General features: G+C 44.2%; 1 protein-coding gene across 2 annotated transcripts in view; it reads left to right on the forward strand.

Annotated features, from left to right (window-relative positions):
- Positions 1-26,967, forward strand: part of LOC122565413 (CUGBP Elav-like family member 4) — a 475,156-nt gene extending 448,189 nt beyond the window's left edge. For both annotated transcript variants that reach the window (XM_043721364.2, XM_043721365.2), the window contains exons 9-13: positions 731-793; positions 3,315-3,392; positions 5,146-5,289; positions 11,449-11,615; positions 12,575-26,967. In XM_043721364.2, the coding sequence (XP_043577299.1) occupies positions 731-793; positions 3,315-3,392; positions 5,146-5,289; positions 11,449-11,576 (413 nt within the window). In that variant the 3' untranslated portion in view covers positions 11,577-11,615; positions 12,575-26,967. The remainder of the gene's footprint in view (positions 1-730; positions 794-3,314; positions 3,393-5,145; positions 5,290-11,448; positions 11,616-12,574) is intronic.
- Positions 26,968-27,405: the final 438 nt, after the last annotated feature.

Here is a 27,405-nt window from a genome sequence, read left to right on the forward strand (position 1 = left end):
ACCTTTTTCCTCTTCCACTCCCGTACTTGTTCCCCCTTTTCAATCTCCTCCTCCCTTTGGCTTTCTCTGTTTCTGCTTTGCATTCATTCTTTCCTTTTTATTTTCACATTCTTCCCCTTTCTCTCTATTTAACAATCTGCTGCTACTTTTCTATCGTTAACCTCTCCTCTCTCACCTTCTCTTCATTCCTCCCACCTTCCATCTCTTCTATCTCTCACCTTTTCTCTATTGCTCCTGACTTGTTCACTTTCTCTTTATCTCTCCTAACTTTCTCACTTTCCCTCAATCTCTCTCACCTTCTTTCCATCTCTCCTGTCTCCCACTTTCTTGTCATCATTCGCATCTCTCACTTACTCACCAAATCTTCCATCTCCCACCTTCTCTTTGTCTCTTCCGTTTCCCACCGGCTGTCTGTCTCTCCCATCTCCTACTGTCTCTCTCGTCTTCTCTTCATGTCTCCTGTCTCTTACATTGTCTCTATCTCTCTCATTTCCCAACATCTCCCCATTTCTCCTATTTTCCACCTGCTCTCTCTGTCTCCCATCTCCCACCTCTCCATCTCTGCCATCTCTCACTTCTCTGTCTCTGTGTCTCCCATCTCCCACCTTCTCTCCATCTCTACGATCTCTCACCTTGTCTCTCCCTCTCTTCCATCTCCACCTTCTCTCCATTTCTCACCTTCTCTCTCTCTCTCTTCCCCATCTCTCCGTCTGTCTGATTTTGTTTCTAGCACAAAGTCCGTCTGCAGCCGATGCCCTGCAGCAAGCTTTCACTGGGGTCCAGCAGTACACCGGTAACTGCATTTCTCATTTGCTTGTATGCTTTTAGACAGGGGCGATGTTTCCTGATAAAATTTATGACCCTTTTGGACTATACAGTGTTGATCAACTCTGCTTTAACGTGTGCTTGCTGGGTGAAAATTCAGCCTTCAGCGCAGTACCTCTCCAGTCAGGAGTATCTCTGAGGTTTCAACTCATCAGCTTCTTTTACAAGCTGCTGTCAGTTTTATGGGAATGAATGGTCATAGGGAAATGAGGTGGCCCAATGGTTCACTTTCTCTTGAGTGCTCGAGCAGGACTGTAAACAGGCAAGGATGGTCTGATGGAGAAGCAACATGACTGACTCTTTCCCCAGGAGTGATCTCCTGCTAGTAAATTTTTTTTAAAAACCCCAAAAATACCCGCATTTTGAAGAACAGTAGCAGTACACTAAGGTACAGATGGATCTAGAGTCGAAAAGTCTGGCTCTGGAAAAGTGCAGCAGGTCAGGCAGCATCTGAGGAGCAGGAGAGTCAATGTTTTGGGCATTAGCTCTTCATCAGGAATTCATCAGACATTCCTGATGAAGGGCTTATGCCTGAAACGTCAACTCTCCTGCTCCTCGGATACTGCCTGACCTGCTGTGCTTTTCCAGAGCCAGACGTTTTGACTCTGACTCTCCAGCATCTGCAGTCCTTACTTTCTCCTACAGATGGATCGAGGTGATTAAGTGCATGAAATACAACATGTTAGTGTGTAGGCACAGCAAGTGATTATGTTCTATGTTCATTATAGAGTCATACAGCATGGGAACAGACCCTTAGGTCCAACCAGTCCATGCCGAACGTAATCCCAAACTAAACTAGTCCCACTTGCCTGCTCCTGGCCCATATCCCTTCAAACCCTTTCCTATTCATGCACCTATCCAAATGTCTTTTAAACGTTGTAACCGTACCCACATCCACCACTTCCTCAGGAAGTTCATTCCACATGCGAACCACCCGCTGTGTAAACAAATTGCCCCTCATGTCTTTTGTAAATCCCTCTCCTCTCACTTTGAAAATGTGCCACCTAGTATTGAAATTCCCCCATCCTAGGGAAAAGACACCGACCATTAGTCCTATCTATACCCCTCTTGATTTTATAATCCTCTACAAGATCACCTCTCAACCTCCTACGCTCCAGTGAAAAAAGTCTCAGCCTATCTGGCCTTTCTTTATAATTTAAACCTTCCAAACCTGGCAACATCCTGGAAAATCTCTTCTGAACCCTCCCCAGCTTAGTAATATCCTTCCTATAACTGGGCAATATATTCCAGAAGAGGCTTCTAGGAGATAGTGAGGACTGCAGATGCTGGAGAAGTCAGGGAAAGGCCTCACCAATGTCCTGTAAAATCTCAACATGACTTCCCAACTCCTATACTCAAAGGACTGAGCAAGGAAGGCAAGTGTGCCAAATGTGTTTTTAACCACACTGTCTATATGTGATGCAAACTTCAAAGAATTATATACCAGCACCCTGAGGTCTCTCAGTTCTACAACACAGCCCCTCAAGAGGAGTGGAATATTTAAATAAAGATAAAACAAAGAACTGTGGGTGCTGAAGATCTCAAATGAAAGCAGAACAAAAGCTGAAATTGCTGGAGAAACTCAGCAGATCTGGCAGCATTTGTAGGGAGAGAATCAAAGTTAATGTTTCAAGTCCAGTGACTTTTCTTCAGAATAGGTTGTACTCAAGTGGGGTCACCGGACTCAAAATGTTAGCTCTGTTTCTTGCTTTTTCTTTCTTTCTCTCTCTCACTCCCCACAGATACTGCCAGACCTGCTGAGTTTCTCCAGCAATTTCTAGTTTTGTATTGAAGTTATGCTTCAGCTGAACAGCGAGATGACATCTCAAACACTGTGTGTGGTTTTTGTCACCTTTTTAAGAAAGGGTATAAATATCTTGCTGGTGATTCACAGGAGGTTCACTTGATTGGTAACTGGAATGACGGAGTTTGTCTTATGAGGGAATGTTGGGCAGGCTTGTTTGGAAGAGTGGGAGGTGATTTGATTGAAGATCCTTAAAACAGTCTTGACGAAGTGGACATGGGAAGGATGTTTCCTTTCGTTGGTGAGTCCAAAACTAAGGAGCACTGTTTAAAAACTCAGGGGTTTTCAGGACAGAGAAGAGGATAATGTTTTCCTCTCAGAGGGCTGTGTGACTTTGGAACTCTCTGCCTCAGAAGGCGATGGGGAAAGGAGTCATTAACTATCTTTAAGGTGGCAGGGGGTGGGGGAGGGATTGTTGTTAGGCAAACGGAGTTGAAGTTTATCAGGCATAGATGGCAACAAGGAATTCGAAACAGAAGCAGATAGGGTCATGATTTTATTGAGTGGAGGAGCAAGTTTGATGGGCCGAATGGTCTACTTCTGTTTGTAATGTGTTTGTTTGGAGATGGTCAGGGAGTGAGTGGCAGGGAAAAATGTGGTTGGGTTACTCACAACCGTGCTAAAGGAAGTTTGTTTGCTGTATTCAATGGTTTATTCTCTTTTCTCTCTTTTTTCTGATGAAAAGCCATGTATCCAACAGCGATTGCCCAGATCAGTCAAGCATTTCCACAGCCGCCACCAGTCATAACACAACAAAGGGAAGGTGAGTCACAGCAGCAAATCTCTGAGACTATAACACCCACAAAGCTTCATGAAGACACTTTCAATCAATTCCACATCAGATACAGTTCAGGCTTCCCGTGTTGCAAAGCTAGCAACCATAACTTGCATTGGGGTAGCACCTTTAACACAACTCAGACCGAATTCAAACAACTCCAGCCCCGGCTGACCCTCTGTGTGGAGTTTGCACATTCTCCCCGTGTTTTCTCCGGGTGCTTCAGTTTGCTCCTACAGTCCAAAGATGTGCACCTCAGGTGGATTGGCCATACTGAAATTGCCCCGCTGCGTTCAGGTATGTGCAGGCTGGTTCGATTAGCCATGGAAAATATGGGGCTATGGGATTATGGTAGGGCACCGGGTCTAGGTGGGATGCCCTTCAGAAGGTCAGTGCAGATTTGATGGACCAAATGGCCTCTTTCTGCACTGTAGGGATTCTATGATTCTATGAGCCCGCACTGGCAAAACCCAAATAAAAGGTCTGCTGTCTGATTCTGTGATGGGGCAGCACTTGATAAACAATCATGAATGTGCCAATGGCTGCACTAGCAACCAGTTTAAGTTGAGTTTGTGATGTGGCTCGCTTTCACTTGTTAGAAGTGACACACTTTCATACAGACAGGGTCATTCTGTGCAGGCACAAGGAATATGTTGAAACTTCATGTCTCATTTGAATTACCCCAGAGCTTGGAATCCTATTGCTGTCTCTACAGCAATGCCCCTGGTTGACTTAACAAATGATCAGCTCCCTTTCTCCTGTTGTATAAATCACTGCGATTGTTTGAAATTTGGCATTCTTGCATTTGTCCTGATGGGTGCCACTTGTAAAGCTCCAGCAACATTCAGGTTGTGTGTTGGTCATCCACCATTCGAAAGTGCTTTATAAGAGAGTGGTCAAACAATATTTGACACCATGCCACGTAACAGGACAGGGGACCAAAAAGCTTGATGATGCTAAAAGGAGGGAGTAGGGGGGAAAGATTTAGGGACGTAGTTCCAGAGCTTGGGGCCCATTAACCCAAGGCTTGGCTTCCAACAATGCTGCAGAAAAAAATGACCAACATTCGAGAGAATGCATTTTAATGGGAATACCACGTTACCCATGATCTCCCATTGACGTATTTCCCCTCTAGTGTCCTGTCACCCTATAACTCTCCCATTGTAACCCCTCTCACTCAGCCTTTGAGTCAGCCTAATGTTCATGTTAAATGCCTTGTAAATCTGGGACTTACCCTCGATGATTGAAGTGATGGCAGCACTTGGCTGAGTGGTTAGTACAGCACCAGGGATCTGGGTTCAATTCCACCCTTGGGTGACTGTCTGTATGGCTTTCCTCCAGGTGCTCTGGTTTCCTCCTACAATTCAAAGATGTGCAGGTTTGGTGAATTGGCCGTGCTAAATTGCCCACAGCGTTAGGTGTATTAGCCGGGGGTAAATGTCAGGACATGGGTCTGGGTGGGTTACTCTTCAGAGGGTCGGCGTGGACTTGTTGGGCCAAATGGTCTGTTTCCACACTGTAAGGATTCTGATGTTTATTGGTCTATTATTAAGCTTTTTATGAAAGTAACTGAGTTCTTTTATTAAGCTTCTCTTGTTCAACAGCAGTATTAGAATTTCTTCAAAGTGTCTTCAAAGATGACCCCCAATTTTCTTTAACCACGGGGTCAGCCTAGTGGTTGCTCTGTGCAGCGTTGCACGTTCCTCTCTGCTGATATCTCTTTTTGTCTCTCCTTATCCAGGGCCAGAGGGCTGCAACCTTTTCATTTACCATCTGCCCCAGGAGTTCGGGGATAGTGAACTCATGCAGATGTTTCTGCCCTTTGGCTCCGTCATTTCGTCCAAGGTCTTCATGGACCGAGCCACCAATCAGAGTAAATGCTTCGGTGAGTCTGGATAGCCGCTGCAGGAGGTGTCACCACACGTCGGTGCTGTCCGAGACAGACGGTTACCACCAACACATCGGAGAACTTAGCATTTTTCGGTGAAACTGGAATCACCAGTTTAATAAGTTACAGCCAGGGTAGAAGTTGGGAAGGTACGAGGGAAAGGAGCAATTTGAAGGCGGCAAGGCTGTTTGGAGAAAAAGCTTTTCCCATTCAGTGAGTAATTAGGGTCTGGAATGCGCTGCCAGGGAATATGGTGGAGGCCTGTTCAATTGAGACACTGAAGAGGGCATCGCATGATAATTTGCTTAGAAATAAGGGTTTGGGGGAAGAAACTGAGGACTGGCACTAGGTAACGCTGCCCGTTCGAAGAGCCCATGCGAGTGTGATGGGCTGAACGGCCTCCTTCTAGCCTGCAACAATTCTGCGATCTTTCCTTCTGGCAAAGACTGTGAGCACTGACTGGCAGTTGGGAAGGACAACTTTCAGTGTAGGTGCCAAGAGAGACACCAATCTGTGCACAGCAAGATCCCACCATGTGATAATGGCCAGTTGACCTGGTACCTTTAGTAGTGCTGACTGAGGGATAAATGTTGACCAAGGTGGAAGGGAGAATTCCCCTGAGACCCGGCAAGTAGTGCCATGGGATTGTTTGAGGGCAGAGTCTTCGATTAAGATCTAATTGGAGAGATGGCACCCCTAACAGTACAGCACTCACTCAGCGCTCCATCTGCATAAAGGAAAGGGGATTGTACAGTTCCAGTGATACTGGATTTAATAATCCAGTACTCCAGGTCAATGCTGTGTGAACATGGGTTTAAATCCCATCACGGTTGCTGTTGGAAATCAGTCAATAAATCTGGAATTAAAAACTGATGGCTGTATCGGTCTTCAATTGCCATTTTGTAAACAAAGCTCTGGGTTACCATCATGCCCTTTAAGGAAGGAAATCTGCCCTCCTTACTTCTGTGTAACTCCAGATCCACACCATTAGGATTGACTCTCTGAGCAAGCCTCTCAGTTCAAGGGAACAAAGGGACAGGCAACAGAAACTGTTCTGACCAACAACACCCACATCTTTGAAAGGATGATCAAACAACAGCCCCTTGACTGAGATTTGAACCCAGAATCTTCCAATTTAAAGGTGAGTGTCACAGAGTCAGAGAGATCTACAGCCTGGGAACAGGCCCAACTTGTCAGTGCTGCCCAGTTTTCACAATTTAACTAGTCCTATTTGCTTGCACCTGTCCAAATGTTTCTTAAATGTCAAAATTGTAGTCGCCTCCACTGCTACCTCTGGTAGCCTGGTCCTGACACTCACCATCCTCTGTGTGAAACAAATTGCTCCTCTGGACCTTTTGTACCTCTCCCCTCTCACCTTAAACCTATACCCTCCAGTGCCTCGGGGAAACGCTATTGTTATAACTGAGCAACAAGAATGTTGCTCCTGAGGTTTATTCCAAAAATTGTATCAATACTGCGAGTTTTTAAAATCCAACCTAAGGCATCCGTGAATGATCATTTTGTTGAGATGAGGAGGAATGCCTTCATTCAGAAGCTGGTGAGTCTTTGGGATTCTCTTGGTGGTGGAAACTCAATTCTAGAACAAGTTCAAGACAAAGTTAAAAATCGCACAACACCAGGTTATAGTCCAACAGGTTTAATTGGAAGCATACTAGCTTTCGGAGCGTCGCTCCTTCATCAGGTGATAGTGAAGGACACAATTGTAAGGCACAGAATTTATAGCAAAAATTTACAGTGTGATGTAACTGAAATTATACATTGAAAAATACCTTGATCGTCTGTTGAGTCTTTCATCTGTTTGAATACCATGATAGTTTCACTTCTTTCGTGTGTAAATCACAAAACCTTTTTTAAAAGTTGCATTCTCGGGTTAACTGTAACAATGGGTGTTAGCTAGACAGTATGTTGAAGGTGTTAGTCCCCTGTGTTCTCTGTCTATGCCATGATGTTTAGATTGATTCTAATCTAAAAAGTGAGAAAACAGAGTTCTACATGAATGCATGCAGTTTTTGAGCAAAGTCCAATGTAATGCTGGAAGTACAAATTGACCCCACAAAATATATGTGTGCATGTGGGTCTTTGTCTGTCTGTATGTGCGTGTCTGGGGTGGGGGAGTTGTGAGTGTCTGTGAGAGAGTGTATATGTGTGTGCATGAGTGTAGAGTGGTCTGAGTTTCTGAGAGGATGCCTGTGTGAGTGTAGGGGTGTGTGTGAGTGTCTGTGTGCGTGTCTGTGTATATGTGTGTCCGTGTGTATGTGTGTGAATAGAAGTGTGTGTGTATGTGTGTGTGTGTAAAACTCTGTTTTCTCACTTTTTAGATTAGAATCAATCTAAACATCATAGCACAGACAGAGAACACAGGGGGCTAACACCTTCAACATATTGTCCAGCTAACACCCATTGTTAACAGGATTGAAGAGCTTCAGGGCAGAGGAAATGACCTGGGAGTTGCAGTGGGAGAGGGACTCCCTGAGATTCTTGTAGAGAGAGGAGGAAAACTTCTTCAAGGCAGGCATCCTTGCAAGAGGATTCGCAGTAGGGTTAAAATCAATGAGGTAAAAACAATGACTGCAGATGCTGGAAACCAGATTCTGGATTAGTGGTGCTGGAAGAGCACAGCAGTTCAGGAAATATCCAAGGAGCTTCGAAATCGACGTTTCGGGCAAAAGCCCTTCATCAGGAATAAATGAAGGGCTTTTGCCCGAAACGTCGATTTCGAAGCTCCTTGGATGCTGCCTGAACTGCTGTGCTCTTACAGCACCACTAATCCAGAATCTGGTTTCCAGCATCTGCAGTCATTGTTTTCACCCATTGTTAACAGCTAACCTGAGAATGCAACTTTTAATAAAAGGTGCTGTGATTTACACATGAAAGAAGTGAAACTATCATGGTATTCGAACAGATGAAAGACTCAACAAACAATCAAGGTATTTTTCAATGTATAATTTCAGTTACATCACACTGTAAATTTTTGCTATAAATTCTGTGCCTTACAATTGTGTCCTTCACTATCACCTGATGAAGGAGGAGCGCTTTGAAAGCTAGTGCTTCCAATTAAACCTGTTGGAACATAACCTGGTGTTGTGTGATTTTTAACTTTGTACACCCCAGTCCAACGCTGGCATCTCCAAATTGTAAGTTCAAGACAGAAATCGAGGTGTTTCTGGACACTTTTAACATTAAGGGATATGGAGATTGTGTAGGAAAACTAGCATTGGGCCGTGGTTTAGCATGATGGGACAGGCTCATTGGGCTGAATGGCCTACTACTGGTCCTATGTTCTTATTTCTCGATCCATTCTTCCCTGTTCAGCCTTGCTGGTGTTCTGCAGAATTTATTTCACTTGGATTACTCAACCAGCCAGACGTCCTGATGTTACTCTGTGGTGGGCAATGCTGCCACCCAGTGGAGCAGTGGAAAATTGGAATCAGTGTCAGGCTCAAGCAGCTTGACAGATCAATGTATCAGACTGGGTGGAGCTGCAGCATTCAGAATCAGTTTCCCACCCGTAATGTACACACCTTTCATGGTGCAGCCATTCGCTGCTCCATTGCAGTAACATGATAAAGCAAGGTTTACCTTTTGCAATGCTGTTTCAGAGTTTGGTTTCTCAACTTGAGAGTGTTTTGTGTGCCAAACACAGGTTTAAAGGTTGAAGCGTTTACTAGAATGGTAGCAGGGATGCGAAACCCCAGTTTTGTCAGGATACTGAAGGAGCAAGCTTGGTGTGGTTTGAGTGGTGTCCGCAGTCAATGAGTTCCTTGCAGCGATTGGCATCTCTCAGGATCCCCTCTTGCCTGGCCTAACATGAACGATATTGAACACCTTCTTCCAATATTTGTCTTTACAGCTTTGGATCTTATAATTGATTGGTTAGTTGAATTTGTGTGATAGTTCTCCTTCTAGCGGAGATGCTGAAGGAGTAATCCGTTAGCGGTGTTCAGGATCTTGAAGCGTTTTGCTGAAGTAAACCAGCCAAAACTATTTGCAGCCAGTAAGCTGACAGTGTAGATTTACAGAGCTTCGACAGCCTGTTCTTGAAAGCATGGCTGAAAAGCAAACGCAATTTCTTTTTAGAAGAGAATTTCCTAAGTGCTTGATAGGGAATGCTTTGCAAATCTGCAAAGGGGGTGAATGATGGCTCAGTGGTTAGCACTGCTGCCTCACAACACCAGTGTCCTCGGTTCGATTCCACCTTCAGGCGACTTGTCTGTCTAAAGTTTGTATGTTCTCCCTGTGTCTGCATGAGTTCCTTCAAGATGCTCCGGTTTCCTCCCACAGTCCAAAGATGTGCAGGTTAGGGTGGATTGGCCATGCTAAATTGCACTTTGCGTTCAGGGATGTGTAGGTTAGGTGCATCAGTCAGGGGTAAATGTACAATAATAGGGTAGAGGAATGGGAATGGGTCTGGGTGGGATATTCTTTGGAGGTTCAGTGTGGACTTGTTGGGTCAAATGGCCTGTTTGCACACGGTAGGGATTCTATGAAATGCATTACCTCACACTTAAGAGAGTGGTCATGTGATACTCTTTCACGTCACATAGAGAAATCCCCCAAAGGCTTCGAGATTCAACATGCTGAAGTGCAGACTGCAGGCAAAAATGGCAGCAAGACTGTTCCAACCCCCCTGAGCAGTTGATGTGTTTTCCAACCCATTGACTGGGGGGGTAGAATGTTGGGCAAGGCATCAGGAGAGCTCCAGATCTTCCCTCACATAGTGTCTGCATTGGATCTTTAATCGCACAGCCTCACATTACTGTCCACATTTTATCTCGAAGAAGATGGTGCTGGAAAAGTATAGGTGGTCAGGCAGCATCCGAGGAGCAGAAGAATCGACGTTTCGAGCATAAGCCCTTTATCTAGTGTTACAGTCCTCCCACAAAACTGCTCTGAACTATCAGCCAAGTTTCATGGCTTAGTCTCAAGAGTACAGGTTCAGCCTGAAGTGTAGTGTCTCAGAGGCGAAAGTGCTGCCAGTGTGACAGGGTGGGAGATGGAAGAGAGTAGACAATTCTTGCTTTTCCTTTTTTTTAATTGTCATCTGATCGTCTTCCTTCCTGCTTTGATCTCTCACTGGGTGAGCCTGTTCAGGAAAGAGTTGAGGAGGAATTCCTTCTCTTAGAGGGGAGTGAATCTGTGGAATTCTTCACTGCGAAGGGTTGGGCCATGAGGTATATTCAAGGCTAAGGCAGACCGATATTTATTCAGGAAGGGAATGAAGGGTTATGGGGAAAAGGCAGGAAGGTGGAGTTGAGGATTACCTCATGAACCTCACTGAATATTAGTTCAGACTGTATGGGTTGAATTTCCAACTGCTGCTCCTAGGTTTTATGGACATTCAGGGGTCTCACAGGTTTGCTTTAGCTTCTCTGAGTGGCCATTACTGCTGTCAACCTCAGCAATGGATGCCAACAAGATGCTTGACTTTCTCATGGTTCAGCCTTGGCCTGTCAGCATTGCAAGTGAGGGCAGTCTTCATGGTCAGTTCAGAGTTGCCAGTGACAAGGTGCTAGTGAGGCAGGCACTTTGTTGAGCTGCTGGGGTCTGGGTGGTCAAAGTGCACTTACGGTACTGTTCCAGGATTCCTGACCCAGTGCTGATGAAGAAACGGCTGTTTGAATCTGAGTCCGGATGGGGCGTGATTTGAAGAAGGATTTGGTGATGGTACCGCTCCCATGATTCCCCTGTCCTTGCCCTTGGTGCTGGTGAAAACCGTGGGCCTGGGTGGTGTGCGATGTCGGGATGTGGGATTCACGAACAAACCCAACGTGTCCTTCTCTGAAATGGGATTGCAATGGCGGTCGTTGAATTGCTGGTTGGGGCTGGTTTGAATTCACTTTGTACCCCAGGGGCAGCAGGAAATTGTAAGAACCCCATGGTCCCTCAGGTTAAGAATGATCAGGCCCCTGTGCAGCTCAGGTTTTGAATCATTAGGATATTGGATCACTCGGTAAATGATAACCTCAGCCTAGTGTCTGTGTGTGGAGGTACACCACCACCTATTGTAAGAGGGAAGAAAATACCTCCAGCCTCAACGGGGAAAAGAGAAACAATTACATTGCCCATCTCATGAAGTGGATTCCCTCACTTTTACATGTGTTAAAAACTTCTTTTGCCTCTTCTTATTTTTCAAAGGTTTTGTGAGTTTCGATAATCCCACTAGTGCCCAGGCTGCCATCCAGGCTATGAATGGTTTTCAGATTGGAATGAAGAGGTTAAAAGTCCAGTTAAAACGGCCAAAAGATACCAGTCGCCCATACTGACTGATCATGATTCAGGGGCAAGAATTTCTGATTTTCTAGGTAAGGTGTAAGCTGTTTGTGTCTTATCTTCTGTCTTCAGCAAGAGGAGTTCTTTAAGCTTGATGTTTAATTTCTCAAAGTCAGAATAGAACTGCACAAGGAATCCATTTGTATTTTCATCCTCATGGAATTTGGGATCGGCATCCTTTGCCACTCCCCCACAAAAAAAAGTACAAGGCTTGATCATATTACTTTGTATTTTGAACTTGCGCTGCCTATAAACTCTGTTGCGTTCTCCATGGCAACACCTCGGCCAATCAGAGTTGACTTGTCAATTAGATTATGGAACGTAGAACAGCACAGTACAGGCCCTTCAACCCTTGATGTTGTGCCAACCTTTCAAGCTACTCTAAGATCAAACTAACATACATACCCTACATTTTACTATCACCAATGTGCCTATCCAAGAGTTGCTTCACTCTTCAACCACCGTTGGTGGGACATTCCATGCACCCACCACTCTCTATGTGAAGAACCTACCTCTGACATCGCCCCTAAACCTTCTTCCAATCACCTTAAAATTATGTCCCCTCATGATAGCCATTTCCGCCATGGGAAAACATCTCTGGCTATCTATCTATGCCTCTCATCATCTTATACACATCTATCAAGTCACCTCTCATCCTCTTCACTCCAATGAGAAAAGCCCAAGCTCCCTTAACCTTTCTTTATAAAACATGCCCTTCAGTCCAGACAGCATCCTGGTAAACCTCCTCTGCACCCTCTCTAAAGGGCCTTTCCTGTGCCGTGTGAATCTATAAATTAATAAACAGATTAATGATGTGAAGTCCTGTGGTAATACTCATTGTGCCATTTAATTCTTTGCCTTAATCTTAAATTAATGCTGATTTTGTTTTTGAAACAAAGGGTATTTTCTCCTTCTGGCAGCTATCATCTCTGTTGTCCAGGGTGCCATGTGTTTGAATTCAACACTGATGATGCTTTTGTCCTTTCCCCAGGGCAGGACCAGTGTGGATTATGAAGAAGTACCTTTTTTGAGAGGGCTGAGACCCCGATATCAGTGCTGAGGGGGAGATACTGAGACACAAAACTTGAAGAAAACATTTCGAGAACCCTGAAAATGTGAAATTTCATTGCAGCTATTTAAGAAGACTTGGATCTGACAATAGCACACGTGACATAAACCGATGTAGGGACAGCTGAGTCTGAAAGGCTGCAAAGGAGGCTGCTTTGGCACAGTTCTGTGTCACCGAGCGCCCAGCTAGGTCTCCTAGGCGATGGTTGCCATGGCTGGGGTTTTTTTGTGTGTGTGTGTGTGTGTTTTTGAATCCATATGGTTGACATGGTAACGCAGAACACATTGAGTCTTTATCTCTCAATCCTCCAACATTCAGGGATTAAAAGGACCAAACAAATTTTTTTTTAATTTATTAAGGGGGCCTGTATATGTAATATATGAGTTCAGCTTTCTTTACTTATCTTGATAGTGAAAACAAGGGGAAAAATAAGAGCTAAAACTGTTTAAAATTTTAAAAAAAGCAGCGCTTCAGTGGTCTTAGAATAGCATTATACACTGGGAAATCTATACAAGGAGCAAGATACATTAGAAACTCTACAGGAGTTAGTTCTTCAGAAGAAAACAAAGGCTAAAACGTACTCTGTGCCTCATCTTCTGCTTAAGGGCACAATGGTACTGCATGCAAAACATGACTGAAAATTATAATTATACATAATGGTGTATACATATTCTGCTCCTTATATTTCTGAGAAGATTACTTAAGAGAGAAGAGAGAGCGTGGGGAGAGAAAGGAGTGCTTTCTTGGTGAAGTTTGGCTCTCTTGAACCATTTGAGGATCTATAGTTGCCACATTGATTCGGTCAAGTTTGGTGGGTTCATTCAAGAGGTTAACTTGGAATGGTCCTTCCGAGATCTGTGCTTTAAAGAAGGTAAGCGTGAAAAGAAATAAAATCCCTCATGGTGTAGCTTTTTTTTTGAAAAGAAAGGACATTGTAAATAATCCCTGGAGTAACAGCACATCCTTTCTGATAAATGGTGAGGACCTTTATTACTACTGAGTGTTAGGGAATGCAGATGTTCAATGGTGTTACCAAAATGTTGGGGTGGGTCGGTTTTATGAAAAGGTAGGGGAGGGGGGGGGGCGGGGGAGGGGGTCAGCACAAACAGGTGTGTTCCCCCTCTGGGTGAAGTCAGAAGACATAGGGGCTGGTTTAGATTTGAGGCCAGGTCCTGGGGTGAGAGTGGAGTCAGGAACTGGAAGTCCTGACACTCAATTCCAATGTCTGTCCCTGTCCATAAAGGTCAAAGGAGTTGATGGTGAAACTAAGTGGAAACTGTGCACACCCCCAATATCCCGTGGCCCAAATCTCCTGCGTATGAGACTGTCCTGTTCTGGAAATTGACCTTGCACCAGACATGCCCTACCCCCACCTTCACAACCCCATTCTCCCAATCCTTCATCATCCAAGGACTTAACAGCACAAACCCACCTTTCATTCGAACCTCACTGGATAGTTCCATGTGGAGAGAGAAAAGAGAAACATGCATTTATATGGCAATGTTTTCTGCAGGTTTGGGATTTCCCAAAGTGCTTTTTAAAGCTTCTTGTTTTAAACTGGAAGGGAAGTTGCTAGTAATCTTGGATGTGGAGCAGCCTAACTAGTGTACAGCAAGCTCCAGTAAACAGCACTGGAACAAATGACAAGATGATTGTCCCTCGCTGCCGATAAAGAAGTGAATTTTAGCCAGTGCTATCGAGGGAAGCTTTCTTCAAAATTGTACTGTGTGATCTTCCACATGTAGCTGAGATGACAGGAGAAGGGCTGTGCTGGTTGAACATCACATCAGAGAGTCGGCACCTCTGACAATGGAATACTCTCTCAGTACTACGCTGGAGGGCACCCTGAGACTTTGTATTCAATTCCCTGCAAGTGGGGCTTGAATCTGCAATTGGTGCAGTTGGAGGCCCAAGAGCTACCCCCTAAACCATTCACAGCGATGGGATGATGAGTTGAGGTCAAGCGTTGAGCTAGACGGTCAGAGATGATCATCATGGAGTTTCAACCTGACCTCACTGTTCCTAATGGGAGTACACAGTTCAGATGCAAGGGAAGCCGTTAATTCAAATGCTGGAGAAACTCAGCAGATCTGGCAGCATCTGTGGAGAGAGAAACAGAGTTAATGTTGCAGACTGTTCTTGGGAAGTCTTCAGTATTTGCCTTTTAAATAATTTGTTCTCCACGTTGACACCCAATTATCTTCATTAACATGTCAAAGTGGCAGTGTGCTCCTCATTCCTCCCTCTGTTGGATGCCCCTTTGGGGTGGATACCCAGCTGAATATTTGAAGCTGAGGTTAGACCCACCGTGACAGCCTCAGTGGTAACCTGCAGCTCATTGAGAATAGGAACAGTGACGTGTGTTGAATATAAAACTGGAGGCTTCTCCTCAGGATTTTGTTCACTTTAGTATGATAATTTTGGAAAAAGCATATCCAAACGTGCTGTTGGTATATTAATTTTTTGATTTAACCAGTCAAATACAGGTCAGCTACAGAAATTGGTCTGAGTCCTTTTCTTTCATCGAATCATCAGATCCCTACAGTGTGGATGCAGGCCATTCAGCCCCTCCAGTCCACACTGACTTCCCAAAGAGCATCCCAGTCAGACCCACACCCCTATCCCTGTAACTCTACAATTCCCATGGCTAACCCACCCCAGCCTGCAAATCCCTGAACACTGCAGATAATGTAACGTGGCCAATTCACCTAACCTGGACATCTTTGGACTGTGGGAGGAAACTGGAGCACCCGGAGGAAACCCACGCAAACACAAGGAGAATGTGCAAACTCCACACAGACAGTCACCCGAGGGTGGAATCGAACCCGTGACCCTAACGCTGTGAGGCAGCGGTGCTATCCTCAAAACAAAAATGGTGTTCTAACATTGAAGACTTCACTGCTCTGACTAATACTCCTCTGTTCTCCCAATGATGCTAGGTAATGCTTCAATGGGCGCAGCTCTCTGTACTTTTGTTCATTGCTTGTGAATCTATGTAGAAAATACTAGTGTGCTATTCTACTGTGGCAGTCATCGGTTATCAAACCTATTCTTTTTCTTTCTGCACAGGCTTCTTGTGTGGGTAACTGATATCACACAGGAGGACCCACTCCTAATCTGGTTAGCTCATCTTCATGTAGGGTACCTGTGGCTCTGTGCATCCCTTTCACTGTTTCCTCCCTCACCCTTAAAATAGTTGAGAGAGAGAGAGAGAGATAAATGCTTAGATTTTAAAGGTGTCAAGTGGTATGGGGAGATGGTGGAAATATGACATTGAGATATTGAATCAGCCATGATCATATTGAATGGTGGAGCAGGTTCGAAGGGCCGAATGGCCTACTCTTGCTCCTATTTTCTATGTTTATTTATTTATTTCAGTATTGGCTGAGATTAGCTGGGTCCAGTTCAATGCCCACGGAGCTTGAACCTGCGCTCTCCCTGTTCTGAATGTCTCAGCCGTATAATGGATCCTTTTGCTGTTTCATTTGAGGAAGTTCCTTGAGAATAGTTTGGGCCAACTGTCACCTAGCAGCTTCCTACAAATTTCACAGTGAATGCCTGTTGCATTTCATTACAATATTTGTGTTTGTCTTGGCCTTCTGTCAGATCAAAGTACCAAATGCAATGAATTAATTTTGAAATGTGTTTCCTGCAGCTCTGTAGGAAAACATGGCAGTGCTTGTACAACTGAGTTCACGGCTAAGTGACTAGTGTCTTGTTGCTGATGATGAGATTATTCTACGTGGAAGGATTAGCCGGGATAGGGGCATTCAAAACGGTGAGCACTTTTGATAAAATAAATAATGGCAAGTTATTTCCAACAGCAACAAAGGTTGGGAACTCGAGGCTACAGGTACAATATTATTGGAAAAAGAACCAGAGAGACATCAGTTTTCTGAATAAATCCGACAGATCCCTGAGGATGGGTGGGAATGTGTAATCAAATCGGCCTTGATTGTATTGAATGGCGGAGTAGGCTTGAGGGGCTGAATGGCCTATTCCTGCTCCTAATTCATATTTTTCCTGGAATGAGTGGTTCTCGAATTTATCGTATATGTGCGTGTATAGGTCGATCTCGTGTATAAGTAGACCCCTTAGTTTTGGCCAAAAAATCTTGTATTTCCCATATATCTCATGTACAAGTCAACCCTAGTTCTTCATAGTTACAGGTCAACATTCATGAGTCAGTGTGTTCTGCCCTTTGTGCTCCACTCAGCCTTTCTGGCCGTATGACTCCATTCTGGGTCTTCCAGTCCACAAGCCGTTACGTTCCGTTCCAGGTTTTCAGAATTACTATAATGGTATAACAGTACAGGGTGACCGCCATATCTGGGGAGTCGGTTTCAGTTACCTCCGGTTTACCATGGCCCGAACGTATCACAGGGAATGTTCCAGAACCAGGGACTTTGGGGGGGGGGGGCTGCCGGGAAGGTAAATTCCTCATTTTACCTATTTTGTAGATAAATATTCATTCCCTCGAAAACAATAACTCCTAAGTACCCCCTAATTTCAGATTTAAAAATCCATCTTCAAAGCTTGACCCATACACGAGTATAGATGGGGAGAGTGAGGGATGACTGACTGGTCTGGACAAAGTGATTGTGGGACAGATGTTTCCTGCAACGGGCAAGTCCAGAACTGTGGAGCACTGGTTTAAAATAAGGCCTCGCCCTTCTAGGACAGATATGAGGATTTTTTTTTCTTTCAGAGAGTTATGCAACTATGGACTCTGCCTCCGATATTTTTAAGACATAAGTGAGTAGAGTCTTGTCAGGCAGGGGAATCTCAGGGGCAAATGAGAATGTGGAATTCGAAATGCCAACAAATCAGCCATTGAATGTCAGAGCAGAAGGGCAGGATGGTCTGGTCCTGCTCCTATTTCCCATGTGCATCTCTATGTTTATTACTTGGCATTGTGACTGTAGATCGGTTACCTGAAAGGCACAGAGGTTGACGCAGATTCAGGAAGCACCCGCGAAAGAGATTTGGATCAATACAAAAATGGGATAAAGTCTTTGTGGCTGTGGGGAAACACCAGGGATGTTGAGTCTAACTGAGCACCATTTTCCCAGGATATATGATGGGCCAAAACCCTGTGCTAGCTCATTTTATCATTCTGTATTAGTTGAGAGAGGAATGTTTGGTGGAATTTGTCCTTAGGGTGACTCTTCCAGCGGACTATTTATTACCTTTAACTCACCCTAACCTCACCCCGAATTGCTTCAAAGACATTAAGTGTAAATGCCTCTGTGTAAATAATTGTCTTTGGCGCTGTTTTGAGAGATGGTATGGCCTTTATAGAACCACCCTAAAATTATGATCTGCTCCACCAGGTTACCAGGTGAACAGCTTAAGTCCACTGTGAAGGTGAACTCCTCTACTCCACATTGTGAGACAGGGTCATGTGTAGCCTCAGATAGAGGTACAGGTGTCAGCTTATCTTTGCTGTAACATATCAGTGAAGCATTACCTTCGCTGTATCCCCAATTCTTGGTGTAATCATTGACCAGAAACTGATCTGACTAGCCATATAAATACTCAAGCTGAAAGAGCAGGACAGAGGCTGGAACTTCTCAGGTGAGTAATTGCCTTCCAAATCCACAAACCATCTACAAGGAGAGTGATGGAATACTCCCCACTTGCCCTGGAAGAGTGCAGCTTCAATAACACTCGAAGCTTGACACCATCCAGGACAAAGCAGCCTGTTTGACTGGCACCACACCACAAACATCCACTCCCTCCACTTTTGACACTCAGTAACAGCAGTGTGTATTATCTACAAGATGCACTGCAGATAATCACCAAGGCTTCTCGCACAATACCTTCCAAACCGTGACCTGTCATCTTAAAGGAAAAGAACAGCAGATATGTGGGAACACACCATCTGTAAGTTCCCCTCACCATCCTGACTTAGAAATATATCGCCATTCCTTCACTGTCACTGGGCCAAAAGCCTGGAACACCCTCTCTAACTGCATTGTGGATCTACCTTGTACACATGGACTGCAGCAGATCAAGAAGGCTGGTAGCGACCACCTTCTCAATGGCAGGTTAAGTATCCCTATGCCCCAAGGACTGCAGTTCACGAAGAGAGCTCACTTCTCAAGGGCAATTAGGGGTTGGGCAAGAAATGCTGACCTAGCCAGTGACATCCATATTCCATGAATGAATAAACTGATTGAGTCTTTAAAATAATCCAGTAACTCATGGCCATTCACTTCTGGTGCTGTCTCCACCATTAACCAGATTGAGTTAAATTCCACAATATAACGTGATGGATTTTAACTAGTGATTACTAATTGTGTACCACAACCAGTGCTGACAACAGGACTGGTTTCTTAAGAACAGCATTTAACTATGCAGAATTCTGCAGTGTGTCACAGTTTAAATAATTGACTTTGATCCTGGTATGGTCTTCAGTATTGTGGGCAAATCTGTTAGCTGCCACTTGTATACAACTTGTACCTAAAATGTAATTTTCTTGTTTGTTTTAAGAACAGCGTGAATACTTGTTAAGGGTCCTTAACAATAGCATCTTGAGATATACTGCATGGACGATCTGGGGATTGACATGTGGTAAGTGTGGCATGTCTGAGTGCCACAGGTGCCTTTGACCTATGGCCCCCACAGTTCTCCAGCACTGGGGAGAGGGAAAGCTGTCCTCATTTCCTGGGAAGGGAGAATGTTGGCCTCATTTCCTGCTTGGATCTGCTATAGACTTATAGATAATGCTTGCTGGTAACGATCAGACAACAACTCTTGTTGTACTATCATGTGTCTACCAGTGTGAGGGAAGCCAATTTAGCTTGTATCTTGGTCTGCTTCATATTTTGACATTAACCTTGAAGGCATTTCAATGGGACTGTTGCTGTTAATAAAGAGTGAAGAGAGATTGGATTCCAAGTGGAATTAGTTAATCATAGGAGGGACTTTTGGGGCAGAATTTGACTGCTTGACATTGCTAAGAATTAATACAGTTATTCTGTTCCCTCTGAGGGCAAGATTTCATTTAATTGGGGACAGACAAGTAAAGCAGGATAGAAAAATTGGCCTATTACTTCAGGGGCCTTAGTTTCACTCCAGCCCAATGTAGTGGGTTGAAAGGTTTCTTCCCCTATCATGGAAAACATGAAGTGTGTCTTTTATCAGTTTCAGCATGGTGAGGGTGAACCTACAGCAAAGAGAGGTTCCCCTCCAATGGGCTGTCTCATCAGAAACACACAATGAAGAATGAACTTTGAAATGAAAATGTTGAGCACGGAATTGAGGTGCTTTCAGGGCCATTTGTAGAGCATTTGGAATTCCCTCCCTGGGGCTATTCTGGGTCTACCTACAGAACATGGACTACAGCGTTTCAATTCACTGCCACCTCAAGGGCGACTAGGGACAGGCAATAAATGCTGGCCCAAGCAGTGATGCCCATGAGCGAATGCAAAAAGAATGAACCTGCGTGGAATCTGTGATGGTGGACGGAGTATCCACCCATATGTAGCTGGCTGCAAGAGAGAAAAAGAGCTTGCATTTTTATAGAGACTTTGACAACATCATGATGTCCCCAAAATCAAATTACAGCTGATAACAGTCACTGTTGTACTGTAATATGCATTGTTGTCAAAGTTAGTTTCCAGTACAGCAATCTGCTTTTGATATTCACTCTGTTAATGTTCTGGGGACTCGAATTCAAATCCCGCCATGGCAGATAGTGGTATTCGAATTCAACAACAAGTATCTGGAATTAAGAACCTACTCATGACCATGAATTCATTGCTGATTTTTGTAAAAATGCACCTGGTTCAGTAATGTCCTTCAGGGAAGGATATCTGCCGTCCTTACCTCGTCTGACCTCCACATTAGACTGCAATGTAAGCCTCTGTAAAACCTCTTGAGTGAGATTGGGGCTGGGCTTACCCCAATGAGCCACAGCCAATGGATTCACAAACATTAGAGGTCAGGTATAAGTATGGGGTTGCAGACTCAAGAACTGATGACAATCCCCCAGCTTTGAATAAATGACTTACAGTGAAAACCTCAGCTTTGTTGTATTAAGATGTTGTCGTTTCCTGAGGGAAATGGAAACAACTGCCCAGAGGGAATAAAGTCACGTCTCCATTTGGAAACGATTAAGCTTCATCTTCCAGCAAACAAACTTGTGCAGACGATGAGTGTCCCAAGAATGCATGAATCAACGTTTCCCAGAAAACGTCTGAATATTTGGTTTAATATGTTAAACCTACTGCACAGCAAGTGCTGATGGATTAAATAGCCCAACCTGGGAACAGAATCTGATTACCCCAGTGAATGTATTTCCCAGGAGTCTGTTTCTGTTGAAAACAATGGATTTTGAAACTAATGCATGTACTTGCTGATTGGTTTTGAATGTGCCTGTGCACTGCTGGCTAGATTGGAGGCAGCTGCTGTGGGGATAACGGCGCATTGTCCTGCAAACTATCGACAATCAAAGCTAATTATTATCCATTCCATTGTCAAATCCTTAATATGTTCCTGTCCAAGGACATTGCTTGCTTGCAAAAGTGAGATATTGTAAAATCAACCCTGTTTATTGACAGTTCTGTACATTTTTGCCTCTGATTTCCCTTTGCTTTCTCTCTATATTTCGAAAGAAAAGGTTTTATTTGACTTCAATTTGTGTGTTTCTCCCTTTCCTTCCCTATCATACTCATTCCCTTTCTGCTCTTTAAACAACAAATGTAAAGGGTCGAATAGAGCCCAGTGGGACGGTTGCCTTTCTGAACTTGCTATCTTTCTGTGAGTTTCTATTCACTGTGTGTCTATCTGCAATCTTGGGTCATGTCTCTCCCACTCCTGTGTCTTTGCTGTCTTTAGCTTATAGTTTCTCTTTATGTCTCACGGCATTGTGACTCTGTCATCATACCAACCAAGAAAAAAAGCATTCATGTGTACACCAGCAGCAGCCTACTCTTGACTCTTCCACAGTCTCTAAACTGGTTAGACGTGGATCACTAAATATTGTGGGGAGGCTGTTCCTTTTTCTGCTCATGTGTCTCAGTCCCTATCCACCAACTTTATCCCACTTCAAAACAATAGTCTGATGCTGAGCCAGTCTGCACTTTGGATATTTTCCTATTCAACCTGCTCAGAGATGCTGTTAACACACCTCTGGAGCAGGTGGGACTTGACCCTGGGCCTCCTGGCTCAGAGGTGGGGAACTTACCAGTGCACCACGAGAATCCTGCAGCTAACCTGTTCTCTTCCTTGGTGTCATATTTGACTCACCCATATCACTTGGACTTGCTTCTTTTATTAATGGGGAGATCAAAAATGACAACCTTCAATTAAAAGTAAACCTAATTCATACAGCAAAGCCTTTTGACAAAGTCCCACATAGAAGAGCGTAGGTAAAAACACCTGAGACTCTGGGTAACTTGGAAAGTTGGTTCCAAAATTGGTTTTGTGGTAGAAGACAGAGGGCGGTGGTAAAAGGCTGTTTGCCGAACTGGAGGCTAGTAGTATCCAACAAGGACCAGTGTTATGTTCCATATTGTTCATGATACATATAAATGATAAGAGCATCTGGGGGGGGTGATAGGCAAGTTTGTGGATGACACAAAGATTGATCTCATGGTTAATAATGAGGAGGAAGGTCTTAGTTTGCAGGAGAATATAAATTAGTTGGTCAGATGGACAGATCAGTGGCAGATGGAATTTAACCCTGACAAGTATGAGGTGTTGCACTTTGGAAGCAGTAACAAGACACAGGAGTAAGCAATGATACTGGAAAACTCAGAGAAACAGAGGGACTGTGGGTGCATGTCCACAGATCCCTGGAGATGGCAGGACAGATTAATAGGGTAGTTGAGAAGGTGTATGAGACACTTCTCTTTATAAGTTGTGGCATGGCTAATAAGAGCAGGGAGGGTGGGGCTGTACAAGTTAGGCCACAGCTGGAATACTGTGTGCAGTTCTGGTCCCCACACTATAAGAAGGGTGTGACTGCACTGGAGGGGGTGCAGAGGTGGTTCACCAGAATGCTGCCTGGGATGCAGCATTTCAGTGATGAAGGGAGGCTGGATAAGCTCGAGTTATTTTTTTGAAAGCAGAAACTCCTGAGGGGGATCGGATTGAGGATGTATCGGTAAAGATTATGAGGGTCATGGACAGGGTGAATAGAAAGCAGTTGTTTCTTCTAACGGAAGGGTCAATAACAAAGGGGCATAATTTTAAGATGAAAGGTGGGAGGTTTCGAGGAGATTTGAAAAAGATGCTTCTCACCGAGAGGGTTGTTCGAATCTGAAATGCACTGTCTGGGAGGGCAGTTAAGGTGGGAAACTTAAAATGGTTTTAAGTGTTTAAGTGTTTAAAATGGATGGGTGCTTGAAATGCCATAACATTGAAAGCAGTAGGCTAAGTGCTGAAAGTGGAACGAGTAGCGATTCAGTGTAGCTTCTGATAGTGCAGACTCGATGGGCTGAAGGGCCTCCTATACTGTATAATTCTGTGATTTTATACCCTTTTCATTTTGTCAAGCATATTCATTTGTAACTTAAACTTGTCTTGACCACTTTATTAATATAGTTTACTGTAACTTAGAGGCCATGTTGGATGAATGCTAGGGGAAAGTGAGGACTGCAGATGCTGGAGAGCAGAGTCGAGAGTGTGTTGCTGGAAAAGCACAGCAGGCCAGGCAGCATCCGAGGAGCAGGAGAATCTCGGATGCTGCCTGACCTACTGTGCTTTTCCAGCACCACACTCTCGACTCTGATGTTGGATGAATGCACCAACGTTCCATGGAGTGCCTTTCCTTTTGTATTCTCCATTATCCAGTTGCCCGTTCTCTTCACATGTGATCCTAGAAACTATCGGTCACCTCTTCACTTAGATCACATCTTGAATCCTGATCCTCCTCTGAGCCGACCGAGGTTGGAGTGCAGCAGTAGGCGAAACGTTATGGAGGAGATACTGAGCTTAGGGAAAGTGAATTCCTCAGAATAATGAATGTGTGACCTAGGTGGAATACTGAGCGTGAATTCATTAGACTGCTCCCCGAAATGAGGAAATACGAGTTCCATGAAAGACTTAGTCAAACTGAGACAGGTTTTGTTTGCAGATAGTTGGGTGGCTTGACGGAGGCAGTTAAAAGACAAACCAAGGAATGGGTCAAAATTGATAAAAACAGACCAAATCTATTGGTCAAAGTTCTAGAAGAAGGGGACAGCGATATGAGATTAATTGTCAGACGTTTAGGACAGGGATTGAGTACGCTGCTTTAAATGATAGAAGCAAAAGACCATACCAACACTGAAGAATATGTTTGTTCATTTAGACAGTGCTCGGGGATATTTTACAGTTTAAAAATGCTATATAAATGCACTGTGTTGTTGCTGGTACCTCTCATTTGTGTCAGGCTGGAAGTGCTGTAGGTCTTTCAAAAAGAAAAGAGCGCGTAATGAGTGAGTCTTTGACAGGACTTTCCAAACTGGGGCTCAGGACTTCCAACTGGGGTCATGACCTGAAATTTAGAGGTGTGACCTTCGAAATAGCAATGACTGACTGCTGCCCATCCACCTTCCCATGTGTTAGGCCATCTCCACTGCCCCCTGACCCCTAGCTCACTATGGGTCCCCTAGTTTCAAAATACAGTCCCAATGGGAAGGTGTTTGGAAAGCACTGGTTTATGTGATTGGGGCTGCAGCTCCTGGGAAGAGCCCAAAATGCACAGATCAGTTGGGCCAAATCAACTGTTTCCACATTGTAACTTCCCACTGACCTACCTTTTGCTGAAACCTAGTTAGAGAGACACATTCGTGTTAGCTGTATTTCTGAAGAAAAGGGGAAGGTAGTGACCCTACAGGAAGGAATACAGGACAGAGGTAGAGTTCCACCAGATTGTAGCATCAGGGCAAGAGGCTGAGGATCTCGCTTTCTCGCCTAACGTTCGCAGCACACTACCCGTGTTGATTGACACCAATGCACTTGTTGCAAATTTTACAATTTGGCACGATCTCCACACCTTTGCAATTCAGTGATGCTTTTGTTTTATTCGAGGTCTGAACTGTAGCCTTGTTTCACAGCTGGAGTTCAATCCCTCAAACACGCAAAGAAAGCACTTTGAGACTTACTGGAGAAAGTGCTTGTCCCTTGGCACAGTGATCCCTGTGATGTTCAACACCATCTCTCTCCCCTCTTCTTCCATCTCCCTCCCCTCCTCTCCCATCTAACCCCTCCTCTCCCATCTCCTTCCCTGACATTCTCCCCATTCCAAGGCAATCTCCCCTCCCTACCCCCTCCAACCCTACCTTTTCCTCAATTCCATAACCCCCACTTTCCCCAACCTACTGCTGGTCTTTCCTACCTCTCCACATCCCCCACCTCCGCCTTAACTCTCTTGCACATCCCCAAACAACTCCTACTCCTAATTCCTACATTCATAGGTTCAATCCCTTCCCTTCCCCCCCCCCCCCCCCCCCCCCCACCATCCCTCCATCTTTCCCTTTGAGATTATTTTACCACTGTCTCTTGAGTCCAATGTGCAATGTGATTGAGTTTGTGAATGGTGGACGTGGGAAAGGGGCTGGATTTCTCACACAATGGAAGCTATACCCCTATGGCACACTCTGTTCTCCCAAGAAAGCAACATTGGAGTAGGCCATTCGACGTTTTGAGCCTATGCTGCAGATGGTTTGCTGGTTGCCTGAAGCAAATGAGGAGAGAGGCACCAGAAGTCCATGCCTCGAACTGAAGGTCACCCATCATTGATTGTGTGAAAGCTTGGGCAGTGCTGCCACTAATGTATAAATAAAATGTTCACAATGTTTCTGAGATTGGAGCCTCAGTAATGAAGAAGATGCAACAAAAGAATGAGTGACCAATCCTGATGAACATCAGTCACTGACAGCAGCTCCGCTGGACATTTCTCAATGACTCAATGCCAATGTGGTAAAAGCTTATCAGAAACAATCAGTAGTAAAAGTCCATTGGTTTGCTTGTGAATCCATGTTTTATTGCATCTTGAGTCCATGCACACAAGATATTTGTCAATGCAAATGCTTGCGTTTCTTTTAGCGTGCTTGTGGGAGTTTAGCTAATCCCTGAGGGTCTACTGAGGAGCCATTGCTCAGGTCAAAGAAGTGGAGACCCAAGAGGTAAGTACAATCCTCAAACAGCAACACATTAGGTGCAGGAGGAGCTTGTTAGAGTGGTTTGGGAGAGTAACCCTGAATAGATTTCCCAAATCATATCTGGTCAATAATCATCTGGTCTGTCATTTCCCAAACTGGAAACCAATGTGATTGTGAGTGGTCAATCCACAGTGACCCAAAATACATCACGATGGGCAATCGACCATCAATCATTCCTGTGGCCCAAGTACAGCATTGGTTCATACTCAAAGCTCCCTCCTACCCCAAAACTGTGCTGCAAACTGAGGACAGCCATTCCCATACTAACCCATAGGGTTATGATTACCCACCATCCCCTCCCCAAACCCCACTACCAAGAACTTACCCTTCCCACATCACGTCCATCCTCATAGCCTTTCGTACAGTATGGAATCTGGACCAAACCCTCTCCTGCCTCATTCCTGCTGCTGGGAGCGTGGGGATAAATCCAGCCAGAATATTTGACGTAGGGCCTCCTTCAGGACAGAGTAGACAGAAGAGTTACATCCCATCAGCCTGGGCTGGATTTGAGCTTGGACGTCGAAAGGATGCTAACTGTGGCATCTGGTCCCCACCAGGTTTTGTGGGTTTTTTTTGCTCATTTCTGCAGATAATTTGAAAGTCCTCAGTGGGTCATGCAGTGCAGGGCTGCTGCTGCTACCTGCTAATCACCCATTCTACTGGGTCTTCTCCGAAGAGCATTGAAGATGACACTGGAAAATTCCATTTTTCTTTGACATTGTTTATTGTTTACAATTGAAAACCGTTCCTGCAGATTGAAAATTTGTGGAAAGGTTTCCCTTATTGCATTTTCCGAGGAATTCAAAACTGCATCATTCAATTTGTAATTACCTGGATATTTTAACCTGAATGATGAAAGGTTCCAATTATCTCTGTACATACTTTGACTTCTCTTTATAATTTATATATTTATTGTAATGGTTCTGTTGCTGAAGAGCTTTTATTTAATGGGTACTCCTTGGCTGTCCTTGACAATGGTACAGTACTTTTTTTATATATAAATATATTTGAATTATTTGTATAATGTGTTATTATTTCTGTGTTACATAATCATGACAGATGAGATTCTGAAAAAAAAAACATAAGCAAAACAATGCTCTATTCACTCAGGCTGATAAGAAATACTGTATCATACATTAAAGAAATTTAAATATCGAAGGCAGTTGAGTCTGAGTGTCTTTAGTGGTGCAGTTGGTTAACACGACCATTAAGATTTTCAGTCACTTGTTCTCATTTAATTGTGGTTCAACTATGTCTGTCGCATATGTCCAAAGTGGCGTTAACATATTCCTTCTTAGTATTTTCTCTCTTTTCCCCCTTGTACTTATTTTTAGGCTAGAAGAATAAAACAAGGGATGATCGGATTGTACTGGGGTTGATAGCAATACTGAATGCCCCCAATTAAAACAATACACCTTGTAGTTTAGCTAAATTCCATCCCAATAACTGAGTATGTTGGGATAATGCTTGTCAGAATACTTCAGTGCAGAGGGACCTGGGTATTCTCTTGCCTAGTCAGCAGGTAACAAGGAGAACAAACCAAATTCTTGTATCTATTACCAAAAGAATTCAGTAGAAAAATAGGGAACTATTGTA

This window comes from Chiloscyllium plagiosum, unplaced genomic scaffold, assembly GCF_037043375.1.
Source record: "Chiloscyllium plagiosum isolate Xiang-an unplaced genomic scaffold, Cpla_swu_hap1 HiC_scaffold_28, whole genome shotgun sequence".
NCBI classification, from domain to species: domain Eukaryota; kingdom Metazoa; phylum Chordata; class Chondrichthyes; order Orectolobiformes; family Hemiscylliidae; genus Chiloscyllium; species Chiloscyllium plagiosum.